Source organism: Euleptes europaea, chromosome 2 (assembly GCF_029931775.1).
Source record: "Euleptes europaea isolate rEulEur1 chromosome 2, rEulEur1.hap1, whole genome shotgun sequence".
Taxonomy (NCBI): domain Eukaryota; kingdom Metazoa; phylum Chordata; class Lepidosauria; order Squamata; family Sphaerodactylidae; genus Euleptes; species Euleptes europaea.
Window position 1 is genome coordinate 48535851 of NC_079313.1, and position 15805 is coordinate 48551655.

The window sequence follows — 15805 nt, forward strand, 5'->3', positions numbered from 1 at the left end:
GTAGATGGTAAATTGCCTGTAGTCCTTTTCTATGTCTCTTCCATTCTGTGTACATTAATACAGTACAGTTGGAGAACTTCTTGCAGGTATTTGGCACAGATTACAAAATGAATATTGTGTGTGGGCATATTCATAATTTCTGTTGGCTCTGCTACCTAAATAGGTACCACAAGATGAAAAGAAAGCAGAAGGTGTGGCCAGAAGTGATCTTTGGGGCCTTTGGCTACTTTTAATGGTAGGCAATTGTGCTGCATCAGACTTTTCCTTCCTTCTGCCTTGATGCACGTATTTTTAGATGTTCACTAATGGCAGAGAGAATGATAGAAAGAAGGAAGGAAGAGCCAGGTGGCAGGAAAGGGATTTGTGATACACTTGTGGCAGGATCAGCATGTTAAATAGGGTTGTCAGACATGACCTGGCAACCAGTGGGAGTCTCGGGGGGCAGGGACATGGGGAGCGCTATCAGATGACAACAACATGGGAAAACCAAGAAGTGATGGCGCACCTCTCTAGGAATCACCGGAAACTCTATGGTAAGACCATTGCCAGAAACTCTATGATAAAGTCATAGTATCCAGTGATTCCTAGAGCAGACTGACATCATTTCCAGGGTTTCCTCAGTACTCATACCCAACAGTGAGTTTTTCAGATTATTTTTCTCCTGCTGGCCATTGAAGAAGCAGTGGAAAATGAAAGCCGGGGGCAGAAGATCCCCTGCCCTGGTGGAAAACTGGCATCTCTAGTGTATTTTTGTAAGATCTGGGCTAGGTACAAAGATGTACCTGGGGTAGCAGCAGCAGTGGTTCTGTATCTGAGTACTAGACTTGCAAAAGCCAGAACAGATCCATAGGTTAGCAGGGAAATATGTATCATTCATGTATCTGGGCTTGTTCAGCATATGGTTAGATCCCTAAATGATTTCTTCATCCTGTATCCAAGGCCTGGTCTAAAGGATACATTTACATTGCTCCTGGTTGGTGAAGTGATGTGTAACTTGGGCACTTGCCCCATTTGTCGGATCATTGAAGATGTTAATATGCATTACAAAGGATTTTTATTTTTTAAAAGTTCCCATTATGATGTGTTTTTCCCCTCTCTCGGATCTCTGGAGGTTTCACTGCTATGTCCGGAGCCAGTACTTCGAAGGAGAACCGTAGGCATATAGAAGGCTAGGCAACCTCCATTCTTTCAGACAGTTTGAAATCTAAAGACTCAGTGAATGATTGGGGGAAAACCCTCATCCTGTTAGCACTGGACAAATGTTCAAAATTCCACAGGCCAAAAAAGATAATTGTGGAATTCTTGAGGTGGATTTCTAAAATGGTAAGGTAACAACCTCAACATGTGACAACAGAAAACTCCCAACTTGAAGCTTAATTTGTTCTTACTGTCCCACACAAATCTGTTGAACAAGGGTTGCGTAACACTGTACATACAAGTAGATTTGGTTATGTAATGAAGTGATCTTCGGAGTAATCACTCAGGGCTCTAGCCTGGTCCTAATACACTCCGGTTTGGTTGTGTGAATTGTAACACTGCAAAAATGTGCCTGTAAAAAATGGAGGGCCCACTTAATAGGCCAGAAAGTTAGGAAGAACTGAGGAAGAAGTAGAAGGAAGAGTGTTTGTGTGTGTGAAAGAGAGAAAGAGAGTTGGTATAGGGCAGGCAAGGGAGTCTTTTTTTCCAAGTGGATGATTTTTTTAAAGACTAGAGTTCTTTGATGTAGAGAATTTATCTTGTCAGCAAAGGGTTGTAATTATGCCTTGTGGTTGGTCAAAACACTCAAAGAGGAGTAAAAGAACTACAACAGTTAAAGACTAGAGAATGCATCAGAAAAGATAGTTATATTGAGGTGCCTGTGCCTAAAGACCGACTTGTCATTGTGATGGCTAGCGCTTGGTTACATTTGTTAAGTGCTTTATGTGCACATATATAATTTATATTTATATTACAAAATTATGGGGGGAAAACAGCTGAGTTAAAGGGCCATGGAATTCAGGAAGTATATGGTGAGGTGTAATTGTGTAAAATTCAAAAGCGGGGATTCCCCCTCCTGAGTTCGTGCCCTCTTATGTGAGTTTGCTGACAATCCCAAGCCATAGACGTGCCTTTATGCTTGCCAGATTAAATGCTTACCCAACTGCAGAGATGTCAGGTCGTTTTGCGAAAACTCCATACTCAGATCGAGTTTGTGAATGTAAATCTGGAGATATTGGGACTTTACACCATCTCTTATTGTTTTGTCAGCACTGGTCAGCTCCTCGGTTGCGTTGGATCACCCCAATATTGTCTAAATACAAACTTCCCTTGGAGTCCTGGGTGATATCCCACATAATGGGAGATATTCATCCTGATATCACTAGTTCTGTTGCAAGATTTTTGGCGGAGGTGATGTCGCTCAAACGTCAAAATAAAACAAGCACGTAAACTACGAGTTGAATGTTGAAACAGATTTTGTGATTTCAATGAGACTGGTTCAGGGGGAATATATTGTTATGGTATTAGTGATGCTATGTTTAGTAATTGTTTCTACTGTGTTTTAACCTTAAGTATACGTTGGGTGTTGTAAATTGATTATGTGTTGTTGTATTATGTATTATTGTTATGGTTAAGCTCTAGACCTTTGGTCAAAGGAGCTAGTAAATAAATGGAATGAAAAAAATTCAAAAGTGATGAAGGAGAAGGACTTCAATCCCCCCTGCAACTCCACCATGCTGGAAGGAAGTTGCATGCATCACTCTTCCGCTCCACAGACAGAGTGCACCTTTTTTCTCCATAGCCTGTGATGATTTGAAGCAGCTGCCTTATTCTGAGTGAGATCATAGCTCTGTTGAGGCCAGTGTTGTCTGGTCTGACCAAGATGCTGAGGATCAAGAGCACAGCCAATAGGCACCGTCTGTTATTTCGGGCAAGCCCAGTTGTAGGCCTTGGAATGCTACCTCCTCGGCTGGCATCTTTCTCACCTTTCCATTCTGAAGATTTTTTAAGGGGCTGGCTCTCTTTCCGTGAACAGAGCCATTCTATAGAGGAAGCAGTTAATGTTTGAAGAAAAGTGGTGAAACAAAGTGACGGCTGCCTTTTCTTTCCCTCTTTGGAAGAGTTTCTTGACCACTGGCCAAAGAAAATAGCATGCTTGGCTCATTTAATGTAGCCTTAAGCCTTCATAGTAAAACTCCAGGCACAGCTGAGCCCTCCTTTGCATTTCAGGCCGCAACAATTCATGCCAAGTTTTTTTCCCCCCTTACACAGTCACATAAAGCTTAATTAGCCTCAATTAATTTGTACTTTAGTTTGGAAACTGCAGTGCAGGACCATGTTGGCTGTATATGCTCTGGGTCTTTCTTCTCTAAAAAGACTACTGGCCCTTTAATTCACCAGGTTGAGGAGAGAAGCATATGTGTAGGTGGCTCTGCTGTGCTCACAATCTGAAATTTGACTATCTCTGCTGACGATTCTTGCTTTAAAGGGACAGGCTGTTGAGATATTGTGGCCGTTTTGGTAGCTTGTAGCAGACAGGGTGCACTTACTAGCTAAGGCTTGAGAAACAGTGGATCAGTGATCACCGAGATGCACGTTTATTTCCAAGGGTTACCTGCACATAATACCGGAGTATATCTTTGCAACTGTGGTAACTGGCTTGTGGAAATATTTCTGAAAATGACTACCCAAGGTTGCTTGCTTTGACGTCAGAGCAAATGACTTTGCTGACAAGCATCTTAAATGTTTAAAATGGTGGAGATAATGCAGGTTTATTTTTAAATGGAAGTTAGTTTTTTTTTTTTTTTAAGGAAGGTAGAAATTAAAAGGTGCCACTTCTAGCTGGTAAAAAGGTAAAGGTCCCCTGTGCAAGCACCGGGTCATTCCTGTCCCATGGGGCGACGTCACATTCTGACGTTTACTAGGCAGATTTTGTTTACAGGGTGGTTTGCCAGTGCCTTCCCCAGTCATCTTCCTTTTACCCCCAGCAAGCTGGGTATTCATTTTACCGACCTCAAAAGGATGGAAGTTTTCAAATAGACCACAACAAAACAGCTTGTTCATTGTGTCTTACTGTGAAAAGGTGTTTGCTCATGCAATGTAATACAAAGCAAACGTAGGGTAAGGATAGACCTTAATTGGCTGCATGTCACAATATAAATGACATGGTGTAAAACGGCTGTTCACAATGTATGTGTTAGGTAACAAGCTTAACCAGCATGCCTTTCCTACTGCAGCCTGTGTTTGGCCTATTGCTTCTTTATGTTCCTCCAACAAAGTATAAGTGTGAACAAATCTGGTCCCTTCTCAATCTCCTTCTCACCCCTTCAAATTTTCCATATGGGGCACCTCCAGTGCCAAGGCTTATAGAGCGGGGGGGGGGGGCAGGGAGTGTCTGTTTACAAGCCTGTTTTCATTCTTGCTTCAAGAGAGGATTTCTGTATGATGGAGTACGTGATGAACTTATAAAGCTGAGGCAGCCACTGTAAAATGATAGAAATGTGGATGTGAGTATGGGGCCTTTTGGCCCCAGCACTGGTTTTAAAGAAAAGAAGTATTAATTCTATGGCCCCTATTAGAATTACAGACAAAGGTGATTGACCTGTTGGCAAATCCAGCAACTTTGTAAGCATGATGGGCTGCAGCGTGAATGCTTTGAAGGGCTGCTTCTTCTTAACATAGGAAGTTATATATAAATTAGGTGTACATGAGTTCTCTTTATATTACTGTAGTCCTATCTCTGAGAACTGATGACAACTGGACGGGTTGAATAGGGCTTCAGTAGCACAGGTCTCTTCCAAAGTGCCTTTTATCAGCTTTCACTGGCTAGCCAGCTGTGGCCTTGCCTGGGCAGAAAAGATATAGCCACGGTGGTGCCTGCCCTAGTTACATCTAGATTAGATTTCTGCAATGAGGGGCTGTCTTTGGAAAGTGTTTGGAAACTTCAGTTGGTACAGAATGCTGCCACCAGGATGCTGAGTGGGCTGTAGGGACCATATCACTTGAGTCTTGGCCCATCTATAATGACTCCCAGTCAGTGTGGGCACAATTCAAGGAGCTGGTGTTTACCTTTAAAGCCCTGTATGGTTTGGGACCAGCATACCTGAAGGACAGTTTAATCCCTTTGAATTTACCTGACCATTGCAGTCATCTTCCAAGGCTTTGCTTTGCATGCCCCTGCCTTCTGAGATTAGGTGGATGGCAACCCAGGAGAGGGCCTTCTTGGTCGTGGCACCAAAACTTTGGAACTTTCTCCCCATGGAGACTCGTTCGTCACCTCCTGTTACTAACGTCTGCCACTGGGTGAAGAATCCTTGTTTCATTAGCATTCCTTCAGTGGTCCCTCCTTCTTGCCCAATGTTTTAATAGTTTTTATGGTTTTGGATGTGTATTTTACCCTTGGCTTTATTTGTTTTAATGATGTGGGGGGTTTTCTTGTTGGTTTTAATGGTTTTTAAGATGTGATTTTATTATGTATGTTTCTCTTCTGTTAGCTGCCTTGGTGGCCCTCGTGCGGGCAGAAAGGCAGGGTATAAATTTTGTAATTAAATAAATGTGCCGTTTTAGGTTTCCACAAGATACCTTTCTTTCTTGCAGTACTTTTAACTATTAACAGACATGTAGTCTTCTGTGAAATGGCCTGCTAGTTGAAATGGCCTGCTTTATGAGGTAACATTCGTGGCAAGGTTCAAAACATTGTGTAAGATATCCTTTTCCAGTGAGCCTTTGGACCTTGACTTCCTTGATTGTGTTTGTGTGCTTGTAGTGTGATGGAATTTTTGTATTTGGTAAAGGTTTTATTGCTTGTTCTTGGGGCTGGCCCCTTTAAACTTAAGGAGGGCTGTTTCAGGAGCTTTTTAATATTGTTTTACAGTTAAATTGATTTTATTGTTGAATTTGTAACACTGAGAACCATACAAAATCAAAATTAATCTACTTTGAACAAAAGAGTATATGTCTTTTTTTAATTCCAAATGTGCTAGTTTTTAAAATACCTAACATTCATTTTTCCTCTGAAGTGAATATGTTAGAGAATGTTGGCATTCATAAAGCCATGCTTAACAACAGATGGATATGGATAATGGAACATGCATTGTGGGATCTTGTATGGGGACTGAATAGTCTCCTCTCGTGGCACTTCCACTTTTATTTCTCATGATTATTTAGTTCATTCTGGTTTTCAGTGAGTGACCACTTCTGTCTCTGCAAAATGAGAATGTAGCAAGTACTAACATGCTGCAAATAAACCTGATCCATTAAAAAAAAAAAACCACTGTTGTGTGCAATGCAGTTGGTTCTTTGCTGAAACTAATCTATTGTTTTATGAACACATCTGTGTTGTGCTGAATGAACTCAGCTGAGTCTTTTCAGATTCATTTGTAATGTGTTGTTGTTTGGAGCAATGAACTGTTGATTGAGTTGTCCTGGAGATATTCACAACTGCCTGGCAAGTCATTGGCCACAGGGCTTTAGAAAACATTACTTGTAAAACAATGACATCCCTTTATCTCTCTGCTTGTCGCTTTTGTGCTCTGCTCAAACATAGCAGTTCTGACTTCCCACCGGAATAAGTTTCCTACGATGCAGATACTGTGAGGTTTGACAATATGAAAGACAAGTTAACTGTTTTCCTATATTTTCTCTCCAAGATAGGACTGGTCTTCATTGATAACTCAAACACTGCCGCAAACACAGGAAATGCGTGCCCTGTGTATGACCTCCTTTCAAGCCCATGACTGTTAGTGTGATTTACAAAGGGCTCAAATAATTTATGTTCAGGTTTCCCTTACAGGTGATAATGGTTGGGATGGCTGCTCCTTGATCCTTTGACTCAGGTTCCTGGTGCTTTTTGAATACTTTCCTATTTTAATCCCTCTGTGCTCAGCCCATTGTGAGAGATACATTAATACCATCCAAGAAGAACCTAAATAAACTATTTGCAGAGATTTTGATGTAAATTATTTTTAAAAATTAATTATTTATAACTCCGGCGTCCCCTGGCAATGCTAGGCTCAGGCCAGCTAATGTCAAAATATACACATTTCATACATTAAAAACATACAATCCACATTTAAAACATTTTTAACTCACTGAACTTAATAAATCAAAGGGGCCAACTAAATCCCCATAGGGAGTGATGGTATTAAGGCGACCTCCATTCAGTTTATTTCCCAGCCTCAAGGGAAGGGAGAAAGGGTGAACGAGAGGGAGAGAGGAGGGGAAGGTCAGCTTCTAGATGGGACCGTCACTGCCCTCAACCATAAACAAGGATAAAAAATGCAGCAAGGGTAAAATTCTGACCATATTCTCTATGTTGTCATTATGGAACACATACCATAAAAACATCTCTTTGTGATACCTTTCTGCCATTGAAGAATTTTTAACAATGATTTGATAGTGGCTTTAATGTTGTTTTGTACTACCAGTGAATCTTCACAAAAGCTGCTTAGTTGTGAGGGGGGGAAACTGTGGTTATGAGCTTATACTTCACATACATCAATGTAGTTCTTCCTGTCTGTACAGCAGATGCTATCTGGGGACAGATTTATAATCATTTGGTATAGATAGTGGTTACTAGGGTTCCCATCTCTAGTATTTGTCTCTTAAACCAAACATGCTCAATTCGTACTAGAGTTTTCTTATTCCTTCTGAGTTGCTTGGGTTTACACTGATACCGCTCAACAAAAATTGACATCAAATTAAATAACTAAGATCGAAGTGGGGTTAAAACTGAGAGCCTTACCACCCAGAGACCTACCACCACTTACTGCCATAACTCACTATTTTGTGCAGTACCCTTTCCATTATTATCTCTGAGAGGATTTCTCCCCCTCAACTCCCCCAAAGGAGTCCCCCAGTAATTAGGCTAACCAAACGGAATTTTCCTCAACAGAATATTTGGAATCTTACACATTGCAACAATCTGCCAAGCAAATCACCATCTGCTCATTTGATAAACCTTACTGAGGAAACATAGTACTCATCTGGCGAATGCACCAGTTAAGACTGAAGTTCCATACAGGATGGGTGCATATGCTAGAGGGATGGTGCACCTTAGAGGTAAGGTTTTTGGCCACCCTATCCTGGAATTTCCTGGCCAATGCAGAATCCTGGGCCAATATTGACACAATTTCAGGGGATCAGTGCCTCTCCCTTCAGCAATCTGAAGCGGTCAGGTGCAGCTCTGGAATTTCCTGGCCAATGCAGAATCCTGGGCCAATATTGACACAATTTCAGGGGATCAGTGCCTCTCCCTTCAGCAATCTGAAGCGGTCAGGTGCAGCTCTCAGCCAAGTCCATGATCATTTTTCTTCATGGTCCAGGAGATGGTCTTTGTCTTTTTTGATCAAGGTTTCAAACTCGGTTGCTTCCCTGAATTTGCCTTCCAGCATACAATCTTTTCTCAACTTCGATACCAATTGACAGTACATAAACCATCCTAGTTTAGTCTTACATAATATCCTCCCAAGGTTTAATTTGGCTATCGGAGGAAACCATGTCTTGATAAATTATATAATCTGTCATTCTCCTTTCTGTGATGGAATAATATGCCTCTATTGGGGACATTAACAAAGATGGTGATGGGCTTAATCTTCTTTTAAATTTCCATCAAGACCTTAATAGGTTATCGCTTACTACATGATGAACAATTGATTTCTGCCCCTTTGTCTACCCACAGATAATAATGCAGCCCTTCTCTCAGTCCATCTTTTTCTAATTTCACTATTTTGGAGTTGGGGTTCTCAATCCAATCAGCAACCCAGACCAGTCCATCTGCTTGATAGTATAGCTTCAGGTTCGGATTTAATTTGCAGATAAGGCCATCCTTCTCATGTGAAAATATGACCTTTAGTCTATGCTTGAAGTCTTGTAGCCACGCTTTAGCTTTAATAAAGCCTTGGCCTAGTTCTAACCTTAAACTTACTCCAGCTACACATCTTGGGGCCCCTGTAATTCGTCGCAGAAACTGACACAATGGGAGGTCAGTACTCTCATTGACCTGAAGAATCCATATTGAGGCACCATATAAAAGCTGTGGGATGATTTTCATGTTAAACACTTGTAACCCCCCTGGAATATATTTACCTCCCTTATGGAACAAAAAGCATTCAGTTGCTGCCACCGAAGGTTTGATTTTTTTTTTGTTATAAATTTAAGATGGGGTTTCCAATTAAGGTTAAAATTAAAAATCACGCTCAGGTGAAGGAGGATAGCCAAAACCCGAAAAAGCCAAATATCTGTTTGGCTTTTTTGGAAATTGCGTATTCGGCTTCGGCTTTTTCTGTCAAGAAAATACCGTATTTTTCACTCCATAGGACGCACCTTTCCATAAGACGCACCTAGTTTTTAGAGGAAAACAAGAAAAAATCTTGTTTTCCTCCTCTAAAAACTTGTCTTATGGAGTGAATGCCGGCTGGGCACATGCGCGTCGGGATGGCGCAAGCCGGTGTTCCCCGCCCCGACGGCTAGCTGGGAGGCGGGCGGGGCCGCACAGAGCGAGCCGGCCCACGCGTCCAGCCGGCTCTGTGCTGCCCCGCCTGCCTCCCAGCTGGCAGGGCGCACAGAGCCGGCTGGGCGCATGCACGTCCGGACAGCGCGAGCCGGTGTTCCCCGCCCCGACGGCCAGCTGGGAGGCAGGCAGGGTGCACAGAGCCGGCTGGGCGCGTGGGCCGGCTCACTCTGTGCGGCCCCACCCACCTCCCAGCTGGCCGTTGGGGCGGGGAACGCTGGCTCGCGCCACCCCAATGCGCACGCGCCCAGCCGGCATTCGCTCCATAAGACTCACGGACATTTCCCCTCACTTTTGAGGAGGAAAAAAGTGCGTCTTATGGAGCGAAAAATACGGTAACTGAAAGCTTTCACTTTCAAAGGAAACACATCTTCATCCATTAAGCCTTCTGTTGTTCACTACTATCAGCTTAGTGAGGAGAATTCTACTTCAGGTTCTTTCCTCGTGTAGTATATAAATTAATTACACATTGTCTAAATGGTTTACAATATTGTCTGTTGAGCAGATGTGATGGCAAGGACCCCTGTGAAGAACAAACTCTTGTTTAAATCTGGTGACAGATTTAAATGGCCTTTTGAAGGAATAATCATTCTGTACCAAGTGCACTTCACATTAACAGGATGTTTCTATTCTTTTCAGGTTTCTGCAGGGTCCATTGTGCTGTTTGAAAAAGAAAACTTCTCTTTGTCAGCAAAGATAGAAGAAAGGCCTCTCCCTCAGGGAAATAAGCATCTTTTACAGTGGGCCCAAAAGGCATATGGGGCAGTAACATCTTTCACTGAACTCAAAATATCCAAAAATGTTTATATCAAAGTGGGTGAAGGTAAGTTTTGCAAAATACACTATTAACTTACTGTATTTACTCAAAAGGGAAACAAACCTGAAAATAAGACAACTCCCTTAAAATGTTATACACACAAAAATGTGTTTTTAGCTATAGCTGTAACTTGTATGCAAATACAAGATGATCCCCCTTCCTATTTGTGATGGCATACCTGGGGAAAAATCTAGTCTTGTAGTTGAGGAAATACTGTACATAAATCATTTTTATTATTGTTGCTTTCCATGCATTTATTTCACATGGAAACTAGTTTGTCAGCAGTATTTTGAAAGTTGTTTTCTTTACACTTGTCATGGCCTAGAAATCTGGATATTAAAAAAAAAACAATTTCAGGGGTCAGCAACTTTGTCTTCTGAAACCAGTCTAGCCCCCAGTAGCCAATCCAAAGCTTGGAGGTGGAGTGAGAAGCTGTTATGGCAACAGTACTTGCCACAAGGTCACATTGAAGGACTAGGGACTGTCCATATCTTCAACCCTTCCTCCAAGTGGTTGTGTGGAAAGTTGTAGACACAGGAGTTGTTATAATCAAATGTAACAGTTTTGTGTTCTGGGTTTTTTGTTCCCTCACTTGATATGTTTTTGATACCACAGATCACTGCAGCTTTATGCTCTGGTATTATAACAAGGCGCCATGCCTATTTGATAATCCAATAACATATTGAAATTTTAGTCATTGAAACTGTGCTCAGTTGGCTACAACTGTTAATACAGTTTACTATTATTATAGCAAAAGCTATATCTGGCGCTCATGGGGAATGGGAGTTGCTAGTTAATCAAATAGCCAGATACTCAAGCTTATTGCTGTGCCTCTACCCTGAGGAATCTACGGAGAGGAATCTGCAGCAACCAAACCACACCTCATTGGAATAGCCATGGACACATACCCCACACCTGGCAGGACCTTTTCTCTTCCACCTAAGCTTCGGAATCAACCTACATTGTAGGCAGGCAAGTTGGCCAGGAGCCCTCCATTAGAGTTAGCTTGGGGCATGCTGAGTGCGAGAAGGCACTTGAGGATGGCTTCAACTGGCAATGCCAGCTACCAGAAGCACAGTAACAGCTGGAGGTATGATGCTGGCCAGCTGGAGAGGCAGGAGTGGGTTGCACATGTGCCTGAAGATGTAGGGGCTGAGAGAAGGAGTTGACCTCTGGGCAATGCCAGTTAACTGAACATCCTGGCTAACCAAGTGGTAACCAAGCCGGATAACAAAACATTTGCTATAATTATTGCTTATAGAACACTTCTAGTGTCCACATTCTTTACTTTATTTCCCCCATTCTTATAAATATCCTTAAGGAGATTATCATAATTGACAGGGCAACTGAGGTAAACAATCATTTGTTTTATTCACTGAGGTTTTTTGCAGTTGAACAGGAGCCCTAACTGAAGTTTTTATGGTCTACTTCATGTTAACTCAGATGTCAGAGACCTTTAAACCCCGTGATCAGTGAGAAATTTCACCAAAGCATTTAGGAATTAAGAATCTTCTATTAATCTTTGTAGGTAATAGGGTAATAGAGTTCTACCAAGTGTCCGGAGGCCAGTGGGTTGAACTGTCATGTTCCTTAACTTGGCTCCTAATCTAGTAGCAATAAGTATAGTGTGATACCAGTTCACTTGTATCTTCTTTAGTCATAATTCTGATAACTATAGGAAAACATGGTCTTTCTTATCTGAGCATTAGAAGAAGAAGTTGGTTTTTATACCCCGCTTTTCTCTGCCGTAAGGAGTCTCAAATGGCTTACAATAATCTTCCCTCCCCCCCCAAAAGACACCTTGTGAGGTAGGTGAGGCTGACAGAGTTTTGAGAGAACTGTGACTAGCCCAGGCTTCATGTGGAGGAGTGGGGAATTGTACCCGGTTCTCCAGATTTGAGTCCGACGCTCTTAACCACTATACCACACTGGCTCTCACCAGCATACTTCTAATCCACTCAGATGTCACACTGGCTGCCCTCTTCCTTTGGATTTTGCAAGAGAATCTAGCTTCCCCATTTCAGTGTTGTCAAGCTGTTGTCAGTGTTATATTTAATAAAAACCAAGCCCATGAGTGAGGATACCTAAATGTCATCCCTTCCCCTTCTTACTTTCTATTCCCCCCCCCCCCCCGACTGGCTTGGATAACAGAACTCAGCTAGGCTGGGGGAAAGTGCAGCAAGTTAGGGTAAGAGGGGGCAAGACGTTTCTCTGTTTCTGTTTTTAAAACATACACCCTTACCTATCCATCCCCAAATAAGAAGTGAACTGGTTCGTATGTGTTCAAATATATATCAGTTTTCCCCATTCCCCAAGCCACATTGAGTTTGGCTATTGTTCCAGTTTAATGCTGAAACTATTTCTCTTTTCAGTGCTTGCTAACTCCTGGACTGCAGCCCCCATAGATTGCTATTTTCATAGTGAAACCTTTAAAAAAAAGAGTTCCAGCTGAGAATAAATATGGTTGTGGATTTATAACTCTTGGCAATAATAATTTATTGGGAAAGCTGATACATGATGAATGGCTCAGATATTCATAAAATATGTCCTCTTGTTGTTAAGCCAGAAACACTCGTGCTTACTCCTACATTGGATCATGTTGGCCAGGGACTTGATAGTAACACCTAATTTGTATAGAAAGAAGCAAAACAGTCTTCTCCATTTTTAAGATAGAGGTGCTGCCCAGAAAAAAACAGGAGCAGCAGGGCCTAGGTTACACTTTTTGGCTTCAGCAGGTGAGCCAGTAATGTAAACAAAGAATAGATATATCTGCCAGTTTCATTATATAGCCCCAGTACTTTGTCTAACCAGTAGATCAAATGTCCTGCCATTTATAGTTTTTTACATACTTCTTATGCACTGCAGTGTAATGAAAGAAGTTTAGATGAAAATTACCAGGATTGATTAGATAATTAAAATATTTTACAAAATTATAGTTTTGTAAAAACATTTGCTTCCTTTTTAATTTAGATAACTTGGCAACAAGGGAGGGGAAACTGATAAATGCACGTATAATTGTGACTGATCTGGTGCACTGATTTTGAAACTTCAGGGAATGCCTTCTACATTGATATGTCTATTGAGTTTCTTTATTAGACTGCTGTAACGGTGGTAAGACATACCACCATTTGAGCAGGAACAGTTACATGGATTCCTATAATCTGATAATCATTCCAGACCCAGTTAGGTGACAATTGTATGGTGTTAAGGGTTCATGCAGTACTGTGGAATAGTGCTATAGAAAAGTAGGTCCCATGCTGCTACAGTGACTGAACAATACCACAATGTAAAAACAAATCAAAACTATTCTGAAAAGTAGGTAAGTATTGTCATGTTATTTTCCATTTTTAAAGTATATACATGTCTGATAGAAGTAACAGACATCAGGTTTGAAATGAAAATAAGCTTTTTTCATTCAACAAATTTTAATGAAGGAGGAACTGGTGAGTAAGGAAGGAAGTAGACAGACCAATTTGATTTGCAGTGTTTGGGGCTAAGGGCTGTGGGCTAAGGAGGTTACATATAGGACCACTGTACAATTTAGAGTGATGTAGACAGGGAATGCTGTCAGTAGCAGCTTCTGCTGTCAGTGCATCATAGTGACCTGACAACTCTAAGGGGGTAATGAGGGCCGAACAGCAGAGAAGAGTAAGGAAGGAGGTGGGGGCAGTGCCGGATTTACGTATAAGCTAAACAAGCTATAGCTTAGGGCCCCACTCTCTTGGCCCCCCCAAAAAAATTTAAAGGAAAAAAAACTGGATGTACATTTCCAAAATATAAGGTAAAAAACAAATAAAATAAAGCCTACATACAGCGACAGTGTTTTGTGTTGTATAGGCTCCTATGATGTAAGTAATGGGCCCCGCCTGCTAGCCTGCTCCTTAAAATATCACTGGTTTGCTCCCTAAAATATCACTGGTTATCTTAATTGTATTTCAGTTCAACAATTACTTTGATAAAATACATATTTTGTTACGTGTAAATGGCTTTAGATACCTATTAGGTCCATAAATTACGATATAGCATATATTCAACACAAAAAACAGCGACAATTTGTTGTTGACATAGGACAGCTGGACATATAAAGGGCCATATAAAGAGATTTCTTGGATGTGTGTGTGTGGGGGAAACAAAGTACAGAATTTGGGAGGGGGAATTATTTAAGTACTAACCAAAGCTAAAATTATTTCCTACTTTACAAACATAAAATGCATCATTTATAACTTGTTAGGATATGATATTATTTCCTACTTTACAAACATAAAATGCATCATTTATAACTTGTTAGTATATGATATTGTACCATCTTTCATATTTGTGACATTTAAAACTATAAATGCCTTAGTTTTGTGGGAACAAAGTTATAAATATACCCAATACTAAAGAAAGAGAGAGAGAGAATGTAAACTGCTGTAAACTATTAGAACAATCCTAAACTGAATTAGAGCCTTCATAGTTCATTGATTTAGCCCACATATCTTAGTGTCAGCCATTCGAGAAGTAGGGAAAAAAGAAATTGAAAAAGAGAACCAGTGTGGGGTAATGATCTAGACCAGGGGTGTCGAACTCAATTGTTACGAGGGCCGGATATGACATAAATGTCATTTGGTTGGGCCGGGCCATGCCTTGCCAGCCCAGATTGAGAGTGGGGTAGGTGGCTGCCTCGGCTGGCTTGTGGGCCGGATAAGAGCTCTCAAGGGGCCAGATGTGGCCCTCGGGCCTTACGTTTGACACCCCTGATCGAGACAATCCTGGTCCAAATCCCCACTCATTGATGAAACTTGTTGGTTGACCTTACGCCAGATTCAGACATTTTATACTAAAAAAATGGTCTATTAGAAATATTCTTCATACAGTCACAGTATTAAGGACATATTTGGATACTGAAGTAAATTAAACATGACTTGAAGACATTGACCTCATGCACAAAGAATGACATATTAATTGTAAACAACATTAGTCACCATTCAAAAATGAACATATCCTTGAAAATATGTTGTATGTGTCTACAGTATGCATAGGAATGATCAGTATCTAATAATGTAGATTAGTACATAAAAACTTCATTCTACAAAGTTTTAGAAAGAATGAATACATTTTGTCTTTAAAAGCATTTCACCCATTACAAAAGTGAAAAAAAAATTCATTGTTTCCCAATAGTTCCATTTTTTACCACTGAAAAATGTTCTTAGGAGAAAAGAAGTGATCTTAGGAGCAGAGGGAAAAAAATCAGTTCAAAATAGCTTGATAAAATTTGGGGTCTAAAGGTGTTGGCCATTCCGTTGCTACCCCTGAAAACAATATAGCAAAATCATGTTTTGCCCATTTTTATTGCTGGCTTTTTTTGGTCTAGTGTCACACTCAAGATCTGAACAACTAGTCAGGCTGAACTAATATAATGTATATTTGGAAAGAGCATCAACGATACTGAAAAATGTCAGAGATCCTTGCTTGTTGCTGATGAGAACAGGAGAACCCAGAAACACCTAATGAAAATGCAG

At 41.0% G+C, this 15805-nt stretch overlaps 1 protein-coding gene across 1 annotated transcript in view; it reads left to right on the top strand.

Annotated features, from left to right (window-relative positions):
- TGFBR3 (transforming growth factor beta receptor 3) overlaps positions 1–15805 on the top strand; it is a 140647-nt gene that overhangs the window by 77513 nt on the left and 47329 nt on the right. The window contains exon 4 of the mRNA XM_056844646.1: positions 10127–10310. Within this exon, the coding sequence (XP_056700624.1) occupies positions 10127–10310 (184 nt within the window). The remainder of the gene's footprint in view (positions 1–10126; positions 10311–15805) is intronic.